General features: G+C 35.4%; 1 protein-coding gene across 3 annotated transcripts in view; it reads left to right on the plus strand.

Annotated features, from left to right (window-relative positions):
• Positions 1 to 2,013: 2,013 nt before the first annotated feature.
• Positions 2,014 to 24,832, plus strand: part of osa (trithorax group protein osa) — a 528,215-nt gene continuing 505,396 nt past the window's right edge. For 2 of the 3 annotated variants that reach the window (XM_089589255.1, XM_089589256.1), the window contains exon 1: positions 2,015 to 3,136. In XM_089589255.1, the coding sequence (XP_089445381.1) occupies positions 2,507 to 3,136 (630 nt within the window). In that variant the 5' untranslated portion in view covers positions 2,015 to 2,506. Of the gene's footprint in view, positions 3,137 to 24,832 lie in introns of all 3 variants that reach the window. The other variant, XM_089589257.1, reaches the window with a different exon arrangement.

Genomic DNA, 24,832 nt, shown 5'->3' on the forward strand with positions numbered 1-24,832 from the left:
ACCTTAACTATTTTTTTCCAATTCAAATAGACTTTTGCAGCTTAAAACTTTCCTTTGAAAGTGCGAAAACGCACATTTAACCTTACCAAAATCCCACTTGTTTTCCTATATATAATCGGGAACGGGAGAACTTTGTACAGATTAAATGTGCGTTTTTGCACTTTCAAAGGAAAGTTTTAAGCTGCAAAAGACTAATTGAGTTGGAAAAAATAGTTAAGGTTTTGTTATCTCCTCAAAAATATGTTATCGAAAGGCTTTTATCGTATTACAATCGTTGAACGGGTAAAAAAAAAATAAAAATACAATTGCATCGCCTACAAGGCCTGTATTATTTTTCCCCCAAGTGACTATATATATCGCGAGAGTCACGTGACCTTATGGAATCCCAATAGGGCTAATGGAGCTCTCTGATTGGTCAGAGAAGGTCTGTGTTAACTACATTGCAAACTAATAAAACGTATCACGTTATCACGTATCACACAGTACACGGGCTTGTGTTGAAGTAATACTCAAGCGCTTATAGTGCTTGTAGTACAAATTTTGTCTTTCGATATTCATATAGGATTGTACCACTTGAGACATTGTATTAATTCGTGATATACCTAATAAACACAGAACTTTTCGTGTATCTATCGAGGTGTTGTGTTCCTATAGGTATCAAGCACATATCGCGAATATTGCCTAGCTTCTGCTGTGCCAGACCAATAGTTCTCGTTTTTGCCTTGGTTGCGCTGCTTCAAAATTGTGCACGTAGCTAATAGTTTACTTCATCAGCGCAGCGTTGGGTTAGGCGGATTCAATATCGGAACTTCTTCCCTAGATCGTATATATAGCTATACGATCTAGGGAGAATGTTCCGTCGAGCAGACAGCACAGCAGTGAAGGGGCATTGCAAAAGACACGCGGAAATTCAAAATTGTAATATTAATAACACAAGCGCCTATCACCCAATGACCCGGGGCGCTAACTGGCCACTCTGTCAAATAAATAATTTTTAATAACACAAGCGCCTATCACCCAATGACCCGGGGCGCTAACTGGCAACTCAGTTAAATGAAAAATTATTAATAAATAACACAAGCGCCTATCACTCAGTGACTTGGAGCGCTAACTGGCCACTCTTTTAAATAATTAATTGTTAAAATAACACAAGCGCCTATCACCTTATGACCTGGCTTAAACAAGTCTATTAGACCAAGAGGTAAGGCTGGAGGGTGGTCAAAATCTTAATCAGCCGCTATTATTACCAAAATTGGGGAACTTTATGACTTGAACAGATCTGAAATATTTTGGTCATATTTTATTTTGGTGAAGAGTTTTATTAGTGTTTGAAAAGTACCTCATAGGCTATTTTATAAACCAGTCGCAACTTAAACCATTTGATGAAAAATAAAAAGTTGTGATAGTGCCATTGGCGGCAAGATAAGAATGCATTTTGTACCAAAAAATCGACCTTAAAAAAATAGATATTTCAACATTATCTATAATCTTATCTACCACGTGTCTCATTTTAGATGATTATTATAGATACGACAAGCGTTAGATAATCGGTATGGAAAGGTCGTTTTCTCAACTTCATTCAATCCAAAAATCGCCGGAACTTTAATTTTGGAATTATTGTGAAAAAAATTAACTGGCAAAGGTGTGGCTTAGTTTTGATTTTTTCCAGATTTTTTGTAGCGGTTCTATTTTTTTCAAGGTGGTTTTTGGGGTATAAAATACATATCCTCTTTGCCACAAGGGGCACTTTTCATTATCTTATATGATTTTTTATTTGCTATCCATTGACTTCAGTTGCGGCTGGTTTATAAGATAGTTAAAATGGTACTTCTCAAATACCGACAAAACTCTTTACCAGAACAAAATATGACTAAAATATTTCGGACCCCTACGAATTATAAGGTTCCTCCATTCAGGTGAAATTGGCGGCTGGTTCAAGATTTTGACTGCCCTCCGGCTTCAGCTCTTGGTCTATGTTACATTCATCTGCGCGGCGTAAGTGCTCCAACGACTGCAACGCACCAATGTATGCACAATTTAGACAAGTAACGAAGTAATTCATATTGGTAGCTCTGTTTCATTTGTCACGTTTTATTGCTGACAAGGAATGTGCATTCTCAGCTTAGACATGTAACTTAATAAATTTTTTTTTCCATGGCTTGTTACAGTTACAGTAAATGTATAAATCATGTGTTACTTACATGACTTGTAGGAGTAGGCATTGCTGTGTGGATAATTTTGATGGTTCCAACAATCCATCAAAATTAGTGTAGTTTAGTATTGATCCTTTGCTATCAACATTTTCTAAAGCTTAAATTTACTGCTATCAGAAAAATTATTCTATTAGTTTATTTATAAATAAGATTACTGAAACAGTTGCAACTTCTCTGGATTATTAGTGTTAGTAATGTTGAGTGAGAATTAAGTGTATTAAAAAGGTCGCACGTTAAATTTATTTTGAATTTAGTGTTCTTCGGAAGATGTTATTAGTGTTGCTAAAATAGAAATGAGCCAGTTTCGTACTGAAGATGTGAGTGGGCATCAAAATTCCACCGAAAGTAAATCAACTAGGGATCTACATCAGAGTTCCTCCCATTCAGAAATTTTGTCCAAGTCTGATTCACAAGATGCCACGGTGCACTCCTCCCATTCATTTATATCCAACCAAATCCGCCCTGAATATCCTGACGACTTCTTGACTAAGCCTTTAAATGAATATCCCCAAGGTAAACAAGTAGCTGCAGAATACTTAACTAAATGTACAAGCGAATTCGGATCATCAAAGCAACTGGAACCATATCATTCAAAACAATTACTATCCGAGAGTGATAGAACACATTCTACAGATGCTGATGACAACTTTGCTATTTCAAAAGTAGATATTCGTTTGAATCATACTGTTTCTTCATCAGTTCCATTTTCAGGACAACCAAGGTTTTTACCTAGTCAAAGTTTATCTCAAGCAACTGGTCCAACACCTACATTAAATCAGCTTCTTCAAGCTTCAAGTCCAGTTCATAGGTTCCACAGTTACCCATCGATTGGATCGGATTCTTATCAACAATCATGGCCTTTACCAAGACCATCAATCGTTCCACCTGCATATCCATCACCTAACCAGAGACCACCCCAGACGGTAGGGTTACCATTTTTGTATTTTATGTTATAATATAGTTTATGTTACTTAAAGAGAATTTAATATAATTTATAGCTTGTGAGTATCATAATGCTTGTAGGAATCTATTTTAACATGAAAAGACATGATAGACTTAGTAAAGCCGGATACGTAAAATTGCAAATATCACATGAGTTTAAACTCAATCAGAATGCTGGACAAAAGTTTAAGGAATTAAAAAATTGTTGAAACGGGTTTTTTTACAGTAAACAAAAAAACTTAGTATTTGAACAAAAAAGTGTACCATACATGAAAGTGCGTAATGAAAAGACTAATCAAATAAGTTTTCTTGATCTCCGAGCGGTTCCCTAGTTTTCAAGGAGATGGAAAAAAACCACTTTTTGACCATTTTCTCAAAAATCTACAACGTATGTTTTATTAAATATTAAGACTTGACATTTTGACGAAGTATGTGTTTTAAAAGCAATAATATACATACCGAATTTTACAAGCTTACTAATAAAAATCGGTCCGAAACTTTTTGAGAAACTTTGAAAAAAATGCAAAAATATCTATATGGGTAAATGATGCAATAACTGCGTACTCGACGGTAATACATAATGAGAAAAACCCACTCGGAAATTCGTGGGCTCAGATAGTGTAACACGTTTAGACATTAAAAACCTTCAATTCAGAATCATACTTTACATCATGACATTTATAATTGTTGATGACAAATGTCATGATAACTAAATGATTTTTAACGAATCTAACCTACAAAACTTTAAAGTCGTGCGCAACAATTGGGTCTGAGCTTCAGCATGTAAACCTTATGGGAGATACCCTCTATGTAATTGGGGGCGTAGCGACTGGTGCTGATTTTATAACGGTACGCAGTAATACAAGCGAGTCATATCAGCAGTAAAAAAAAATTTTAACTAAATGATTTTTTAATTAGTACATTGATAAAGTAAGATATCACAACGCAAGCCCTTATAAAAAACAGTTTTTCGTGTTACTTTTTATCATTTAATTATCAAACAAAATTATTTACGACATCTACTGTTATATTAACATAATTTTATTATAAAAATAATAATTGGCTTTTCGGCGCTCGCAGCTTGCATATGAAATACATGTGTACTTATTATGTATTTGTTCTTATGCTGTTTACTTAACAACAATTTTTAATGCTGAATATTATAATTCAATAAGAGATATTACTCGAGATAATGTAATATATATGTACACATACATAAAAAAGTTGTTGTCCCGTATTTGATGACAAACTTATTCAATTAACTCTATTTTTTATTGAAATCGGAAATACTTGAGTATGCTAAGTATTTGAATTAAAGATGCTTGTTTATAATTTAACATTGTAAATTAGTTACAATCAATACACACGCGCTTACTGGACGTGCTTTATCAGTTGATATCATTACTAAGAAGAAAAGAAAGAATTGCATCACTTGTTACTATTTATCGTAGCTTAGTCAGTATAGTTGATCTCCATTTAGAGGTATCACTACCGTTTCATACAATGCAGCTAGTATTGTTACTTTTCCCGGATACAAAAATAAAATCATGCTTTTTCGCGACCCCTACCACTGCACCCCACACTACTTTCGGGGAACCTGACAGGGATCATACCGTCTTTCTCGGACCTTGATGTGTATACAGTCGCGAACTTGTCGTATATGTATTAATCTATTAATTTGCTTCATTATTGCTATTATTTATCTCTTTGTCAAGAAGAAATTTAAGGTCATAATTAATTTGTAGAGGGTCGTTGCGCAAAGCGTTATTATGATTATCTATTGAATTATATAGTTAACTGTTACATTATATAGTTCACTATGTGGGGCATTTCAAGCAACGTTCAACCATATAAAACTATTTATCTTGGTTGTTAAAAGATTATTTAATAATTCGTGTTTTACTTGAAGTCTTTCAAGAAAAATATCATTGAATGCATCATAAAAATAATATGTCATACATATTTTTGTACTGTAAAAATGTTCATTTGTAAAGAATGTTAACTAATAAGAACATGTTTCTTTGCTTACAATAAATTATTCTATCTATCTATCTATTTTTCCGCACCACCGACCAGAAGGCAAATTGATGGACTTTATACATACAAATAATTAATAACCATTCCATTTTTACAACTAAGTCGACCAGAAACCAATTTATATCAATTGTATTTTAATTTATTTGTAAGTAAAAAATTCTTGGTGCGCTAAGCTTTTTTTTGTTAGCGTTAATGATAAACTATGTGTAAAATTTTTATGTGTACGTATTATAATATTTTGTATATAAGTTAATAATACCAATACATACATAAATTTAAATTGCATTTCGTTTATCATTAATACAAACCAAGACCATAGGTCTATTCCTATTCTGTTTTAAATTAATGTTAAAATTGGTACAACAGATAAACGCAATATACGTTCATGGAATGTATTATTAGGTAATAAATTTTGTCTATACATACAAGAATATTAAAATCATGTTGTTATTGTTTCATACGTTATTACTTATTGTTAAAAATGTTTTTCCAAACTATATTCCAAAATATTTTCTCTATCGATTTTAACAAAAATTTCATTTTTATTACTGCATCTCGAGAAAGCTACGTACAATTGACCATGAGAAAATGAAGGTTTTTTCAAGTATAACCCCTTATTATCAAAATTGTGACCTTGAGACTATTTTATAGTCATCACAAATGCTACAACTAACGGGAATAGTTTTTTTATATAAAATAACAGGTAATGATGAAGTATTTCCCGTACGTAACGTAATTCTTAAAATTGGAACTTTACGACCAATTTTTCCTCTCGTAACTATTTCGCCTTCTACGTTGTACTTTAACTATTTAGTAATTCGCCAATATGTACCGTTACATAAGTCGTCTGATATACTTAAATTTCGAATTCACATTACTATTGTACCCATTTTTAATTTACGTTCATGAGGTGGCAAGCTTTCACGAATATTGTTAAACATTTCTACGGGAAAATTTATTTAAATATTAGTTATGTGACTCTTATGCTTATCGGTAAATTAGAAATTCATACAACCAATGGTATACAAGCAAATGTTGATACAGCTAAATCATCGTATTAAAAGGTGCATATGCATGGATGGCGGAACTTTCAATACAAGCACTCTATATCCTCCATACATGCCCTTTCTTTTCTTTTTTTTCTTTTTTCAATATCCAATATATTTACGACTCATAACATCAAACCACAATTATTCTTCTTCAAGAAAATTTTCTTAAGAAATAAATAAGAATGAGAAAAATATCCTCCCCGGAGGCGAATCGAACACACAATCTCCTATTTACTAGACAGTTACTCTACCGCTTAAGCTACCAAGGAGTTACTACTCGCTTCTTACGGTGCGAGTGAATGTACAGCTCCTCGTTAGCTCAAGTAGTAGAGCAACTATCTAGTTAACAAGAGGTTATGTGTTCGATTCGCACCCAGGGAGGATATTTTTCTCATTCTTATTATTTATTTTATTTATTTTATATATTTCATACTCCGTCCCTTACGGGTTTGGAGGGGTTCCGTAACATTTTGTACATTTAATATATACTTAATCTACGCTATATAATATATTCATTTTTACTTTAACTCTTCTTAATATTCTACTTTGTCTTTTTTAAAATAATATTGAAATAAAACAAATTTAATATCACTACACTTCCAATTCTACAAAACTCAATTCTCAAACTTCAAAATTAAACACATGCCTATCAAAAATTCAAAACTTTCCAACTTAAAATATCAAAATTATCAAAATTTCCTATATTTAACTCAGTAAACAAATTTTCTAATACTACTTAACTATCAAAAATTTCAAAAATTAACAACTCTTTTCTTTAAATTGTCCATATATTTTTTGTATTCTTCATTCTTCCTTGCATTTCTTTTTCTCTCTTCTTTCTTGTCCTACTAATCCTTCTTCTCTCTTTACTACCTTAAATTTCTGCATACTTTCTTTTATCTTTTAGATCTTTTCTGACTCCTTCCTTTTTCTGATTACTTTTTTTAGCACTTCTATCTCTTTTGCATCGTGGCTTAGTATTTTTTCCATTTCTTCTTCATTTCTCGTATCTCCGCAAATCTTTAGTATGTGTCTAAGATCTTCTTCCTCCTCCTTGCATAATCTACACTTCTTATCCTCCTCTCCTTTCCAGTATACTCTACTTCTGCATTCATTTCCGCATCTAAACCTTGCTACTAACTTTCTATCCTTTAATGGCATATCCTTTTTCAAGTATTCTGGTTCGTCTTCTGTTCTTATACCTTTATATGTTCTGTTGTACCGTGAATTCTCTATCTTTTCCATTCTCTTTTCTTTTTCTTTTCTTTCCTTGTTCATGAATATTTCTCCTTAACGCTTTTATACTCATCCTTTCTAATCTACACTCCTCCTCCACCATATAATTTGGTGTATTGCTGTCTAATCCTAATATCCATTTCATATATCTTCTCTGTATACTTTCTAGTCTTTCTTCTCCTTCCCAGCCCCACACTTCCGCACCAAATAGCGCTATACTTTCTACTAGGGCTGTAAATAATTTTCTTCTTCTTTTATAGCTATTCTTAAATATTCTTTCTCCTATGCTCCATGCATTTTTTATAGCTATCACTGCTTTTCTTTTCCTTTCTTCTATATGCCTATCGTTTCTCCTTTTTCTCTGTAGTATATATCCTAAATATCTTATTTCATTTACTTCTTCTAATTCCTTACTCCCCCACTTCCATCTTCTATCATTCCTCTTTCTTTTTTCGAACACTAAAATTTTCGTTTTTTCCTCACTTAAAATCATTTTCTTTTTTTTTGTGTACTTTTTAAATCTTTTTAACATCTCTTTCAATTCTTCTTCTCTATCTGCTATTAATACTATATCATCCGCGTAAGATAGACTCCATACTTTTTCATTACCAACTCTGCATCCTCCCACCTGCCCTTTCTTTAATTCCTGCTCCAGATCCGCTAAGTACACGTTAAACAGCGTCGGGCTCAGTGGGCAGCCTTGCCTCACACCTTTCTCTGTCCAAAATTCCTTGGATTCCTCTTCTCCAACTTTAACTACATTTCTCGTTTCTTTATAAATATCCATAATCCTATTTCTTAGCTTTTCACTCACTTCCATTTCTATTAATCTTTCTTTTAGAACTTTCCTATCCACTCGATCAAATGCTTCCTTTAAATCAATAAAACATGTAAATAATTTTCCTCTTTCTTTGCTTAATTTTTCCTCAACAAATATTCTTAAGTACTTGAGGAGCGGGAACCAGCGTGTAGATCAGCTTCCCTTGAGTCAAAATCCGTTTGCAGAATAATTTTTTAACAATTATTCATTAAGTAAATGGATTTATAAAAGTGCTGAATTTCAGCGTATTTAGAACGCCAATTTCAATGGCGCGGGCTGCCATGAAGAGCAGTGTCATTGATCGCAACAACATAGCAACAAACCTCTAAGTCGGTAAACAAAGTCTGAATAGATCCCCTAGCGGGTGGGAGATGGCACTCAAATGTAATTAAAATAGTAAAAACGTGTAGCTATAAAATTATTAGAAGGAGATAAAGGGCTGAGTATTAGAAACGTAAAAACAAATAAATAAGCGTACAAAAAGGTTATTTAGTTGACCCGAAATATTATTGTAAGATCATTCTACATACGATGAAATTGACTATGACGATGAAGATGATGATGATAATGATAAAGATAATAAACATGATAATATAATATAAGAAAAAAGATAAATTGTAAACAACATAAATATTAATAATAAATACTTATAATAAATACAAATGTTTAACTTAAGCAGCTATCAGGTGGAACTTGGGCCGCACTTGGGTAGTACTTGAGCAGCGGCGCTTGGGCGGTACTTTGTCAGCACTTGGGCATGATTTGAGCAGCGGCACTTGGGCGGTACCTGGGCGGCACTTAGGTGGTACTTTGGCAGAATTTGAGCAGCGGAACTTGGGGGGTACTTGGGCGGCAGTTGGGCCGTACTTTGGCGGTACTTTGTCGGCACTTGGGCATAATTTGAGCAGCGGCACTTGGGCGGCACTTGGGCATAATTTGAGCAGCGGCTCTTGGGCGGTACTTGGGTGGTACTTTGGCGGTACTTGGGCGATACTTTGGCGGCACTTGAGCAGAATTTAAGCAGCGGCACTTGGGCGGTACTTTGTCGGCACTTTGGCAGAATTCGAGCAGCGGAACTTGGGCGGTACTTGGGCGACAGTTGGGCCGTACTTTGGCGGTACTTTGTCGGCACTTGGGCATAATTTGAGCAGTGGCACTTGGGCGGTACTTGGGCGGTACTTGGGTGGTACTTTGGCGGTACATTTATCGGCACTTGAGCAGAATTTGAGTTGCGGCACGTAGTGGTATTAAGGCGGTACTTGGGCGGTACTTCGGTGGCACTTAGGCGGTACTTGGACGATACTTTAGCGGCACTTGGGCATAATTTGAGCAGCGGCACTTGGGCGGTACTTTGTCGGCACTTTGGCAGAATTCGAGCAGCGGCACTCGAGCGGTACTTGGGCGGCACTTGGGTGGTACTTTGGCGGCACTTGAGCAGAATTTAAGCAGCGGCACTTGGGCGGTACTTTGGCGGCAGTTGGGCCGTACTTTGGCGGTACTTTGTCGGCACTTGGGCATAATTTGAGCAGCGGCACTTGGGCGGCACTTGGGCATAATTTGAGCAGCGGCACTTGGGCGGTACTTGGGTGGTACTTTGGCGGTACTTTGTCGGCACTTGGGCAGAATTTGAGCAGCAGCACTTGGGTGGTACTTGGGCGGCACTTAAGCGGTACTTTGTCGGCACTTGGGCAGAATTTGAGCAGCGGCACTCGAGCGGTACTTGGGCGGCACTTGGGCGGTACTTGGGCGATACTTTAGCGGCACTTGAGCAGAATTTAAGCAGCGGCACTTGGGCGGTACTTTGTCGGCACTTTGGCAGAATTCGAGCAGCGGCACTTGGGCGGTACTTGGGCGGCACTTAGGTGGTACTTTGGTGGTACTTTGTCGGCACTTGGGTAGAATTTGAGCAGCGGCACTTGGGCGGTACTTGGGCGGCACTTGAGCGGTACATTGTCGGCACTTAGGCAGAATTCGAGCAGCGGCACTCGAGCGGTACTTGGGCGGTTCTTTGGCGGCACTTGAGCAAAAGTACTGCCTAAGTGACGCTGCTCAAATTCTGCCCGAGTGCCGACAAAGTACTGCCCAAGTACCGCCCAAGTGCCACTGCTCAAATTATGCCCAAGTACCGACAAAGTACCGCCAAAGTACGGCCCAACTGCCGCCCAAGTACCGCCCAAGTTCCGCTGCTCGAATTCTGCCAAAGTGCCGACAAAGTACCGCCCAAGTGCCGCTGCTTAAATTCTGCTCAAGTGCCGCCAAAGTATCGCCCAAGTACCGCCCAAGTGCCGCCCAAGTACCGCTCGAGTGCCGCTGCTCAAATTCTGCCCAAGTGCCGACAAAGTACCACCAAAGTACCACCCAAGTACCGCCCAAGAGCCGCTGCTCAAATTATGCCCAAGTGCCGAGAAAGTACCGCCAAAGTACGGCCCAACTGCCGCCCAAGTACCGCCCAAGTTCCGCTGCTCGAATTCTGCCAAAGTACCACCTAAGTGCCGCCCAAGTACCGCCCAAGCGCCGCTGCTCAAGTACTACCCAAGTGCGGCCCAAGTTCCACCTGATAGCTGCTTAAGTTAAACATTTGTATTTATTATAAGTATTTATTATTATTATTAATGTTGTTTACAATTTATCTTTTTTCTTGTATTATATTATCATGTTTATTATCTTTATCATTATCATCATCATCTTCATCGTCATTGTCAATTTCATCGTATGTAGAATGATCTCACAATAATTTTTCGGGTCAACTAAATAACCTTTTTGTACGCTTATTTATTTGTTTTTACGTTTCTGATACTCAGCCCTTTATCTCCTTCTAATAATTTTATAGCTACACGTTTTTACTATTTTAATCACATTTGAGCGCCATCTCCCACCCGCTAGGGGATCTATTCAGACTTTGTTTACCGACTTAGAGGTTTGTTGCTATGTTGTTGCGATCGATGACACTGCTCTTCATGGCAGCCCGCGCCATTGAAATTGGCGTTCTAAATACGCTGAAATTCAGCACTTTTATAAATCCATTTACTTAATGAATAATTGTTGAAAAATTATTCTGTAAACGGATTTTGACTCAAGGAAAGCTGATCTACACGCTGGTTCCCGCTCCTTAAGTACTTAAGAATATCCCTGTATAGCTTCTATTACTCCTCTCTTTTCTCTAAAACCAAACTGGCTTTCTGATAATGTACCTTTGATTTCCTTTTTTAACATCTTATTTAACATACTCGCATAAATCTTATATGCTGTACATGTCAACGTAACTCCTCTATAATTTTCTAACATATCTTTATTACCTTTTTTGTGAATCAAACAAATCGTACTTTGTCTCCACTGATCCGGTAATTCTCCTTTTTTCCATACTTTTTTCAGCAATTCCCACAGAGCTGCATCCACTTCTCCCGGCATGTACTTCCATACTTCATTTTCCAGCTTATCTTCTTCTGGTGCTTTTCCTACTTTCAATCTGGCTATCTGCCTCTCGAACTCTTCCTTGCTCATTTCTTCCTGATCCTCTGCATTTGTTCTTGCCTTATCCTTTCTTGTCTCTTCCCTCACAATTCCTTCTTCATTCTTCCCATCTAACTTTTCCATAAAATACCTTCTCCACTCTTCTACTGTGAACTTTTTGGATATTTCTCTCCTTCGTTTTTTCCTGTACTTGTTTATATATTTCCACACTTCGCCTTCCGATGTTGCATTTTTCATCTCTTCTTCTTCTAATCTTTCAAACCTTTTTCTTTTTGCCTCACACCAGTTCCTATACTCTCTTTTTTTCTATGTAACAACTTCTTTCTATTTTCTTTTTCCTCCACCTTTTTATTATTCTTCTTAAATCCTTCTTCTTCTCCTTCCATTCTTTATCGTGCCATTTTTTATCCCCCATCTTCCACACTCTACACTGTTTTTCCACCTTAGGTACTGCACTATCTATTTTTTCTTTCAATTTACTCCATCTTTCTTCAATCTCTTTTACCTTTCTCTCCCAGTCTTTACACCGTTCTCCATACTGATCAATCAATTCTTGAGTCAAATCCCTCCTTGCCTTTGTTCTCTCTTCTTTCTCTACAATTCCTACCTCTACTTCCTTTTCTAGGTATACTTCTAGCGGCATATGATCTGATTCCGTTCTTTGTCCTATCTTCATTTCCTTAATCTGATCTAACGCTTCTTGACATCCTATTGCGTAATCTATTACCGACTCTCCTCTGCTACCAACGTATGTGAATTCTCCTTCTTCTCCTTTTTGCCCATTTACTGTACACCATCCTTCTTCTGTTATTTCTTTTATTAGTCTTCTACCTTCCTCATTGATCTTTTCGTCTTTCGACTTTCTTTACCTTACGTCCTTGTCGTCACTATCACTCTCACTATCACTTTCATTATTCCAACCTCCTTCTCTCCCAGTTCTTGCATTCCAGTCTCCTAGTATAAGTATGCATCCACTTTCCTTCGTTTTTACTTTTTCCTTTATAATTCCCATCGTCTCTGCTACATTTTGACTATATACTCCTATGATCTTCCAGTTCTGATTTCCGTGTTTAATCTACTGCATTACTATATTATCGCTCCATACTTCAGGATTTATACTCTCCAATTTTTTGCTTATTCATAATATTACTCCTTCTTTCGCTCTACCTTTTTTATGCTCTCTAGTCGCTGCTATACACTTCCACTCATAGCTTTTTGGCAACTCACTTTCTACATTAGTCCACTTGTCCTTTTCCAACCATGTCTCTACTAACATTATCACATCAAACTCACTTAAATACTTCCACACTTCACTGTCATTATTTAGCACTCCCGCAATGTTCCACGCACAAACACTAACATTTCTTCTTCTCACTCCCTCCTCCTCTACATCTTCTTGTTCTCTTCATTCTTGGCTCCTTCTTCTTTCCTCTGTAAAATCTCCTTTCCTTTCATTAAATCTAAGCCATTTACCATCGATCAAAATCTTCATATATCCAACTTTTGTATTTTTTCCTTTGTTCCTCTGCTCTTTTGACTTGTCTAAAATAAATCTTTGGATCTCTCTTTCTCTCTCAGTTAGATCGCTTTCTATGTAAACTCCTCTTTCCAGATGTTTTTTATTTCTCATTACTTCTTCTTTCATTTCTTTACTTGCCAGCCTTACTACCACCAACTTCCTCACATTTTGCCCAGCGTTTACACTTATCACTTTAGCTTTCTCCATCTTGACTTTTATTTTTATCTTTTGTTCAATATACTCTTCGACCTTCTTCTCCAGATTCTCTCCTTCAATATTTGCTCCTTTTATAACAATGTTCGGTCTCCTTTTCTCTCTCTCAGCTTTTTCTGTTTCCCATTCTAACTTGCTTATTCTTTCTTCTAACGCCTTCTTTTCTTCTGTCCACTGTTGCCTTTCTTTTATCCACATCTGTTTTTCCTCTTTCCAATCTTCTTCTCTTCTTTCTAGACTACTAATCATGATGTCCAACTTCCTTTCCAACCTGCTCATCTTATCGTTTAATTCTTTATTCTCCTGATTTTCTTTTGTAAAATTCAATAGAGTCTGTTCCTTTAATTTTGTATTTGTATTATTTCTTGTATTCATACTTGCTGCAGGCGGCTTTCCTGCCATTTTTAAGTTCTGCCGATAATGCAGTTTTCTACTTTACTGACAACCACTTCTAAGGGTCAGAAATTATATTTGCCAGCCTTACTCGACAAAGTAGTGGTCTTCCTTACCGATCTCACTATTGCTTTTTTTCAGGGACCTTCTTTATCTACCTCTCAGATTACCCCTTGTATCGACCTCTTTCTCCAATTGCCGCTTCTTTCTTCCTGTAATATCTTTTCTAACCTCACTTTCTTTCGAACTTCACTGCACTTTTTCTTTTACTATCACCACTTCAACACTGTTTTCCTGTCCTCTTGTCTCTCGTTTTTCCGCTCACTAATACCTTTCTTTATTATCCCCTATTCTTAATACCCACTCTTTACTTGCCTTACACGTGTTCTCTTTACCCAGACACTACCACACTAATCTCTCTTCATCCTTTCAAACTTTCATAATTATTCACTTTACACTTTTTTCTCTGCTGCTTCTTCACTTTTTTCACTTCCTCGTACTTTTATTTCTTTTAATTTTTACTTTAATTACTTTTTAATTACTCTTTCCTACGGAGCGCTCTCTCGACACGTCCGCACTCTCTCGCATGCACAACGGAACTCTCTCTCATTCTTATTTATTTCTTAAGAAAATTTTCTTGAAGAAAAATAATTGTGGTTTGATATTATGAGTCTTAAATATATAAGATATTAAGAAAAAAAAAGAAAAGAAAGGGCATGTATGGAGAATATAGAGTGCTTGTATTGAAAGTGCCGCCATCCATGCATGTGCACCTTTTGATACAATGATTTAGATGTATCAACATTCGCTTGTATACCATTGGTCGTATGAATTTCCAATTTACCGACAAGCATTAGAGTAACATAACTACTTTATCGGGCTTTGGTGAAAGACAGTTCTGAAAATTAAAAATGAGAAACTTATCTAAACTTACATTGCGAGTGAACGTACAGCACCTCGTTAGCTAAAGTGGTAGAGCAATTGTCTAGTAAACAGGAGGTTGTGTATTCGATACGCACCCGGGGAGGATATTTTTCTCATTCTTATTTATTTCTTAAGAAAATTTTCTTGAAGAAGAATATTTGTGGTTTGATATTATGAGTCTTAAGTATATTGGATATTGTGAAAAAAAAAAAAATTAAAGTTCATGTATGGAGGATATAGTGTGCTTGTATTGATAGTGCCGCCATCCATGCATATGCACCTTTTAATACAATGATTTAGATGTATTAACATTCGCATGTTTACCATTGGTCGTTTGAATTTCTTATTCAAATATTATTATCTGATCTATCAACAGCTTTATAAGTTGCATTATCAATGCTGTATGCCGAATACAGCATGTAGATCTAATGGTATTTCTTTATTATTTTCAGTAGGAAGTGTTGGATGGAGTACATGCGATAGAACAAAATTTTTATTTTTAACAAAAACACAAAATCGTACGTTGTTTCAATATTACTTATATCGAACTACTTACCGACTAAATAGTAAAATTTTCAGTTACATGCTCTATAATGGAAGATTGATGCATTAATTTTTTTTGCATGCATATTTTATGATAGAAAGCAATAGAATAAGTTTTTTGTCGCAATAACAAAAAAATTCTAAGGATTAAATGTTATCAAGGTTTAAGAGATCACACTGCCTCAAATAACTCTAAAAATTTTGAAAACAATAAAGTTGGAAATATTTTTATTTTAACTTCTACATACATCGGTGGTACTAAGTATACGCAGAAACATTATCAAGATGCAATTGTAATAATGCGAGAGTTTGGATGACCTGATTTTTTTTATAACCGTTACATGTAACTCTGAATAGAAATAAATAAAGCAAATTTTAAAAAACTTCCCTCAAGGTACCACTTCGAATAATAAACTGAATATAACTGTTGGATTATTTTATACGTAATTGGAATTAATTTTAGACAATATAACTAAACACAATACTTTTGGAAAAGTTATTGCTTACGTTAATACCATTAAATTTGAAAAAAAATTACCTAATTTACATATTATTTTACTATTGCATCTTAACAATAAATTATTAACTACTACAGACATAGATAAATATATTTCAGCGGAAAGTCCACTTTATTCACAAATACAAAAATTAGTTATCAAACACACGCTTTATTGACCTCACGGCAATGATTGTCCAGGTCTTACTAGTCATCAAAAAATTTGTACAAAAAAGTTTCCAAAAAAGTTTACTCATCGTACTGTTTTCACAAAAAATGAATACCCAAATTACAAAAAAAGTAACAATAGATATGATAATCACATACATAGAATCAAAAATAGTTATGAAAAAATTTTAGTTGATAAATCAATGGTAGTACCATACAACCTTTTTTGGGTAACCAAATATAATTGTCAAATTAATGTTTAGTGTTGTGCATCTATTCAAAGTATAAAGTATATTTTTAAATATATTTATAAATGACGAGATAAAGCATTACGTAAAATAACGAAAACAAATACGAGTGATAAAAAAGACGATACAGAAATTTTTCATGTAATATCAGAGTATGTAGATGGGTGCTATTAAAGCCCCGTGGAATCAGCATGGCGATTGCAAGAGTTCCCTCTGTGTAGACGTAGTCGTTATGTCTTTAATTTACTAGTACATATTGAAAATAAACGAAAAATGGTTTTTCGAGAATATAATATGTTTAAAACTACAGAAAACTCCGAAACAGCATTAACAGCTTGTAGTCAGATCGAATTAAGTTTTCGGCAATGGAAATTCAGACTAGCTTGAAAAAAATATGTTGTTATGAATTAAACAATGATAATCGATTGTAATAAAATCGAACAAAAAATGTATTCCGCTAAGGCTTCAAAAAAAAGGGCAAAAATGGTAAAACACGGTTTTTAGCGTCGGAAATGAAGAATAAACCTTGTAATAAAAAAATAAAAAGTATAAAAGTATGCGTGGCAAAAAAACGAACAAAATGAGCTCCGGTCGATCCCAAGTAGTCCAGTGGTTTCCCCGCAAAATCCAAAATCCTTGTTTTTTGAGCCAATATTAAAAAATTAATAACTCTCTTCCGTATAAACATTAAGACCTGAAATTTGGCAGGGTTGTAGCTTTAGTAGTCTTTAAAAAGCACACCAAATTTTAGCAAAATCGGATTGATAGTTTTTGCAAACCGCAGCTAAATGCAAAAAAAATGTACTTTGTCAAAAGGGCCTAAGAAAAGTTGTTTACAACGTTAGATTCAATTTTTTTGCGGAATTATATTGCGGAATCTTATTATATTGCTTCATCTACAATTTACCAAAGTTTCAAATGTTTTTACAGTGTGAAAGTTGGTTATATTGTTCCCAAGATATCGTTATGTTTACGAGCACTTGCAGTTTAGCTGTACTTGGTCGATAACACTGGAGTCGAGTTTGAGAAAGTAGACGTGGTTTATGCATCGGTGGCTACGTCGCGGCGGATTATTGCCCCTCATGCGCCGTACCGCCGTGCAAAAAAAATACCCATTCGGTTCATCTTTTTTAAAGCAACTTCCACATAGAAACAAAATTTGATACTTCTGTAAGTTGTAGAGTAAATATTCAAGAATATAATCCCGCATTAAAATTGCGTCTAACGTTGTAAGCAACTTTTTTTAGGCCTTTTTGCCAAAGTACCTTTGTTCGCATTTAGTTAAGATTAGCAAAAACTGTCAATCCAATTTTGCTAAAATTTAGTGTGCTTGTTGAAGACTACTAAAATCAGAACACTGCCAAATTTTAGCTCTTAATGTTTATACGAAAGAGAGTTATTAATTTTTTAATATTATTTTACTTTAATAACATTTTGCGGGGAAACCACTCAACCAATCAGGATCGACCGAAGATCATTTTGATCGTCTTTTTTCCACCCATACTCCAATATTTTCTATTTATTATTTTAAGGCTTATTGTTCATTTTCGACGTTAAAAACCGTGTTTTACCATTTTTGCCATTTTTTTTTGAAACCTTAGTGGAAAATAATTTTTGTTGGATTTTATTACAATCGATTGGCATTGTTATGACGTGTATTTCTTCGTCCCTACAGTGACTTGCCGTTGGAGAGGAAATACCGTGATAATTCACTCTCGTAGGTCTCTACTCGATGATTCGCGCTCTCGACTCTCCCTTCACTGGATCTATCTGAAAAGGGGACTTGCGTCTGGGTCAAATAAACGACATGGAGTTACTTTGACTTTACTTCACGTATTTATTACAATAACTAAAACACTTCTCTTCGGTCCCAATTACACTTCCGTAATCCCTCGATCACAACCACGACGCCAGTGGTGCGCTCAGAGAGACATGATGTTCGCTTACGCACACCCACACACATGCACTCTTACACTCTCTTTCTTTACCACACAACTCTCGGTTGGGGCCAGGCCCCCTTAACGCGGCTGGCTGTACGTGCACACACACACACCCTCACTTGGCCCGATCTCTAGCCCGCAGAGTAGGTCGCCGTCGCGGCCCGTAAAGTCCACGGTGACGTCCCCCAAGAGGTGCCTCCGGCGTTTGCTTCCCGTCTATGCCCCCGCCTGTACCCTCTCTCCTCTCTCTCTCTCTCGGTCCCCTTCCCTCCTTCACACACCTTGCCCGATGCGTCCGTCCTCACGTCTCGACGGAGGCCCGACCATGGCAGGCAAAAATCACTGCCCTATGCCCCGATCCTTCTGCTCCTGCTCTCGCGTCTATCACTACAGCCGACGATTTCACCCGCGTCCCCGCGTAACCTACGCACTATACCTTGGCGTATCCCGTGCTTCCTCACTGTAAGATGAGTCCACCATGAGCGTCGAGGGTCGCAGTCTGGGAAGTCGACGGTGCGTGGTACCTGGGCCTCTCTCGCCTGCTGTCCGGTACACCTCTCTCCTCGGGCTCGGCTCGGGTCGTCACGAGAGGACGCTTCGTCTCAAGATGGCCGCCGTTCAGGGTCGGATTGGTCGGGATCAGGCTTATTTTTCCGGGTCCTTTTTCCCGCTCACTCTCTCTCTCGCACTTAATACTCGCTATACTCTCGGCTCTCTGGCTCCACTCTCTCTCTCCTACACTTCACGCTCGGTGGTCTCACACCCACTGAACTCATCAGTCGCGTCCGTCCCCAACTCGTCGCTCGGTAGGTCAACTAACTATCTTTTGACCCACCTACCCGGTCCCTACCTTATCCACCGATCTCTCTCATTCGTGTCGCCGCCGCGGCACTTAAAAAAATCTCCATACGCACTCTTTATACTACCTTGACCCATTGGCCCTTCACGCCTCGTCCTTTCTTCTCCTTATGAAAAATTCGCTACAACAGAGCACACGGAAAAGGCTATATACATCAGCATGATTATCTAGCTTCAGAGCAGGAGCGTCGACTGTGGCGTGGCAAACAAAATTGCGAAGAAAATTTTGCCACGTCACATTGTTTACATCTCTACAATATATTTTTTTCGAGCTAGTCTGAATTTCATGAAAAATTACCGACATTTCAGCTAATTCGATCCCACTATTGGTTTAAACTAAAAAAAAATTAATAGTTTCGCAAAAAAATTAGATACGTGAATATTACAGAATATTACTGTTTCTATTTGACGGTAAACACTTAGGTTATAAGAGTAAGAGTTAGACGTAATTTAACAATAGGGTGACTAAATATGGTGTAACCTAAAGACTCGTAGCGTTTTTTTTTAAAACAAATTTTGAATCGGGCGAGTGAAGCTGAACCTTTCGAAAGTTAGAAAACAGTTGATAACATACATTACAGTACGTTTAGAGATACTACTATTGCTTTAGGTTAAGTTGATCACGACTCTTAACTATATAAAATATTTGAAGAAGCTTGTAACGTTATGCTGCCATATCAACTGAGAAAATTTTTCGCATGGTTCGTAATACCTAAAGACGTTTGTGGTAAGTCTATTCTGGAATTACTACAAAAAATTTTATCTAAGCTTCAAAAGACGATAACAAAATAATGCTTTTTTGCATTTAAATGAAATCTTTAAATTTGAAAAAAAATCATGTAAAGATTATGGATTACCAAAATCAAATGAAACAGTATAATCTAAACATATTAAGGACAATAAACCTGTAATTAATTTAGTAATAAATTGTAAGGATTTATTTGTTACCTGAAATAGTAATCAAAAAATAATTTTTAATGAAATTATCAACAGTGATACAAAATTATATTTTATTAATAGTCCAGAAGCTTCTGTTTAAACGTTTTTGTACAAAACATTAATTTTTTATTTCTTGTTTAAAAAGAAGGTTACACCTATGGCTTGGACAGAAATTGCTTTAATTTTATTATGTAATGGAATGGCAAGTCATAAAACATTTTGAGTATCATTAAATTTAAATAACATTAAAAGTTTTTTTTTTTAATACGAAACTGATAAAAAAAATTACGAGAAGTAAATGTTATTGTTAGGGACGAAGTTTCAATGATTTCTAAAAAAGTTTTGAAAATTGTGGATGCGACTTTAAAAGATTCATGTGATAATAGTTTTCTATTTTGTGGAAAACTATTTAGTTGAGGAGGTGATTTGGGACTAATACTTCCAGTAATAAAGCATGAGTATAAAAGTTCAATAATTAGTGAAACTATAAAGTTTCATTATTGTTAATAGACATTGGAAATAGATATCAAAATCTTTCGAAATTAAGAGATGGAAAACTGATGATGTTTGTAAACCAATTTACGGAGATGGTATTAATACCTGCCTAAACAATGTAATTTTAACAACTCATAACGAAATTTCGTATGTTTTAAATAATAAAATTTTTAATTTTATTAAAGGAAAATAACATACTTATTACAGCATAGATTGTGCAAAATATAAAGGTAATGAATGTTTCTATTAGCCCTAGCTTTTTCCATGACAATCAATAAATCGCTAGGTTAAAGTTTTAATAAATTTAGATCTTACTGTGACATCGCGTGTCATATACTTAATATTTATTACTCAAAAACACAGAGTTTCGTTTTTAAGTTATAAAAGCGAAAGCTTAGCGATCTCGAACCATTGAGCGGTATACCTGCTTCTGCAATCGCGTGACATATATCTTACTTCTTTTGAAACAAGCTACCGTCGCGAAACTCGAACTACGCGTGCAACCTCAGATAATCTTATAAAACGCCCATCTTACTAAATCAATTCGCATCAGTAAACCAAATAACGTGATTAATCCGAGAGTTCAGCAGTTTTAACCACCAATTACTGTAAAATTATTGCACCACGACTGTTCTTGTGTCAGTCAAGGGTAATTAGGTTAAGCTATGATTGGTCGTTCGGATCCCCAACTTGACGCGTCCTCCTTAAACGCAAGAGTATAAAAACTCCTCGCACATAACAGTATTCCCCTTTTCTCGTTTATCAAGTGCTCCAAAGTAACTGTAGAGGTTGGAGAGTGAGTTCTGTTGCGTCTTTTAAGCGGATGTGAGACTTAGTTCGGTGATTAAGCTCCGTGTTAAAAGCGTGCATTTCAAGCAAATGAATAACTTAGTTCAGTGACAAAGCTGTGTAAAAAAAACTCGAGCAAACCAGGCCACTGCAAACTCGCTTAAAAAGGGAATCAAGGAGGAACAAGAAAGAAAGGACTGTCGACTTGGGTTCTGACATTAAAATCAGAAGCCTAATTACTGTCATCGCCACGAGTGCTCTCGTGTAGGATTAGTAACATCGTTGCGGTCACCCTTGTAAGATCTTGTGACTGCGTGCGCGCAAGCAACGGCTAGCCAACGCTCATAGAGGTAAGTTAAGTTAAGGAAACTATAAATTGTATAACATTGTAAATGCGAATCTGAATCTTTGTTATCTAGACTGTTAAATTAACTATTTCTGGCTCTTCCAAATGTATCAAATCATTAGACAAGACATAACTTGGTTGTTGGTTAAATTAATTTTTTCTTAATTCAAAAACATTTTAATTACTTAATTATATGAAACATTCCAAGATCTAATAATTCTAATTGATTAACACATAATTCCTACTTTAATGAATTAGTTAAATATCGAGGAAAAATAAAATAGATACTGTATGACATAGATCTTTACAAGGATGCGAGATAAAAAGACGATTAAGATACGTTACTACCGTATGACATAAGATATAAACTCTAACAGTAAGTTAACGCCAGCTCAGCGTACACCACTCCATACATATCATTCGGTGAAACCTAACACCACAACGCTGAGTCAACGATTTCAAGGAAAAGTATTCTGTAAGTAAAAGCAAATATGGACTTTGGGCCGATGGCTGGTTCCTGACGAAGAAAAATAAAATTTATTTGTTCGTAGAACGAATCTACTAGTTCCATCCTTCACTTACAGAAGTTCAGACGTAACATTACCACAAAAGACCTTTGATTTTACATGGACAACTATTCGTATTGGTATCAGGATGTAAAAATCCTGAGAATATATTTATACAAAATGATTTAAGGAACCAAGCATTGTATAGCAGGAAGAAAACATTTTATGGCGAAAATTTTAGAACCGTTAACAATTTTATTATTTGTTTGTTAAAGGTTATTAAGACACGGTACTTTTGAGTTCTTACATAAAAAAAATAGAAGTGCTTACATTATAACATTTTAAATAGCGCTGCCGCATCCAGGAAAAATGGCCGATTTTTGACATTAATTTTTCGCGTACTTCCCGAATGTCGAAGGGAACAACGTTTTAGTAGGTTATAGAATAACTCTCGAGGAGTACAATGCCGTTTGAAAAATGGCAATGTGTTGAAAAACCAGCCACGTCAAACTTTTTTGCGGAGGGACTATTTTTTGCTTCTTGCAGCGGTTTTCAAAAAGTTGACATTCGATCGTCTTTAAATTCAGTGTGGATGTTAAGGGGCACAAGATCTACCTTGCATTTAGTATTCAAGCCTTAGTATTCAAACGAACGTGAGTTATGGATTTAAAAAAAAAACGGTTGAAAAGAGCACGTTTTGGCAAATTACGATAAAACGACTGGGCCAATCTTATTTCCCTGGAGCTCATTTTCTTCGTCTCAAAATTGAGCATCTTTTTCAACACCACAACTTTTTTGTCTGACTCTCCAGTTTTTTTTTGAGACGCGTAAACCCATTTTTGACCACATTTACCATTTTTTTGGGCCGTTAGCTGACACAATTTTGAGTCTCAAACAATTTAGATTTGTTCAGAAACCGAATATTTACCACCATGATTTTTTTCGCGCTAATAGAAATTTCCCAAAACTGACCATGCTTTTCTGCTAATTCTATCCTTCTATTACCTAACAAGTTGATCATTTTATAGATATTGAATTAAAATCATGTACAGTGATTGAATTTTCAAGTTTTACAAAGAAGTTCTCGAAACCTCTCTATATATACTAGTGAACTTAATCAAACTCCGCGTGCCAACATCCCACTGAAATTTTCAAATCCGTTGCATATTCGATTTAAATATATATTTTTATAAATTAACATCTATTGCAAAAATTATTTCAAGATAAATTTTAAGATTTACATGCAATTGAAGATGATTGGATACAAAAATTAAAAGCAAAAACAAGTTGAAATACAGGTTACGCATCTTTATTGCCATTAAAATACAGTTTGGAATGAAAATTTTAATTATGACTAAATTACAAATGAAGTCAATTCATTTTTATAATTGAAAATTGTTTAAAATATGTTATTCATCACGTATATAGCTATAAAATTATTGTATTAGAATCATAGATATACTTATCTTAATTTTGGCTTATGTTGGTGTAGCACAATTTTATAAATATTTTAATATTTATACGAATAATACTAGATTCTCTGAAAAAAATTGTACTCTGATGTGTAACATTTTAATTCTTTTACGTTTTTCTTAATTTTAAATCATTTGATGTTAAATATTTCCCTCCTTAAATTTATTTTATTGAATTTTGTTTAAACAGCATTAATAGAAAAGTTATAAAAATTATAATTCATAAATAACATTTAGCTGCACTCTTGAGTTTTTGTTTTTATGTACACGTTTTTTATTAAAAATTATTTGATACTAGATATTTATCTCCTAATATTAATCATTTTGAATGTTACTTCGACAGCCCTCAAAAATAAAAATAAACTTAAAGTTGACCTCTTCAGTTTCGTGAACCCTTTTAAGTCATATTTTTTTCAGTGTACATTATGCACTGTCTTGATTGAAGACAGTGTAGTTAGACAGTAGATTTTTGTCTACTCGTGGTACCTAGGACTACCGTCTAGGACCACTGTTTAAATACTTAAAATAATCATATACTTTTTTTATTGTTTTAGTATTATGCATCGGTATATTATTTAAATCTAACAATACAATTGACAATGTATTCTAGATTTTTTAAAAATTAATTCAACCCGCCGTAGCCAAATCTCAAGGTGGAGGAAAAATTTGCTAAAATTTTGTATTCATATAGATTTTTCATGCTATAACCTAGAAAATTCAATACAGTAGATATACTTTCAAAGTAAATATGAATTAGGAGACATACACTTGCAAGCTTATTTTGACCGATCCTTAAACAAAGATTGAATGATAAATTTTCAGGTGCAATTTTGTTTTCTGCGTTTATTTTTCCAGTTACCACAGAATTAATTAAATTACTTACCATAAAATATGACAAAATTATCATGCAATTTTTTCTATAAAATCTAAATTAATTAAGTTATAAAAAAATTGAAAAAAACTAAAAGGATAAGGTGTTGCAAGACTCCAAAATCACTATATCAAGACAAACGTATTTGACCTCATTAGTTGACGCGATTATGATACAATCGGATGAGGTAGCGAGGGGGTGCAAAAAACTGATGGGAGATTATCTTTGACTCCTCAAAATTTTCTTTTGTTAAAATAGTAGAGAAGTAAAGCAAATATTTCCTTATTTGGGGGGGGGGGGGTGAGAGAAAAAAATTTGGCGCCTACAGTCTAATTTGGTTCCAC

Source organism: Copidosoma floridanum, unplaced genomic scaffold, assembly GCF_036245765.1.
Source record: "Copidosoma floridanum isolate Cflo_tuat_1 unplaced genomic scaffold, Cflo_Japanese_pri ptg000008l, whole genome shotgun sequence".
NCBI lineage: Eukaryota > Metazoa > Arthropoda > Insecta > Hymenoptera > Encyrtidae > Copidosoma > Copidosoma floridanum.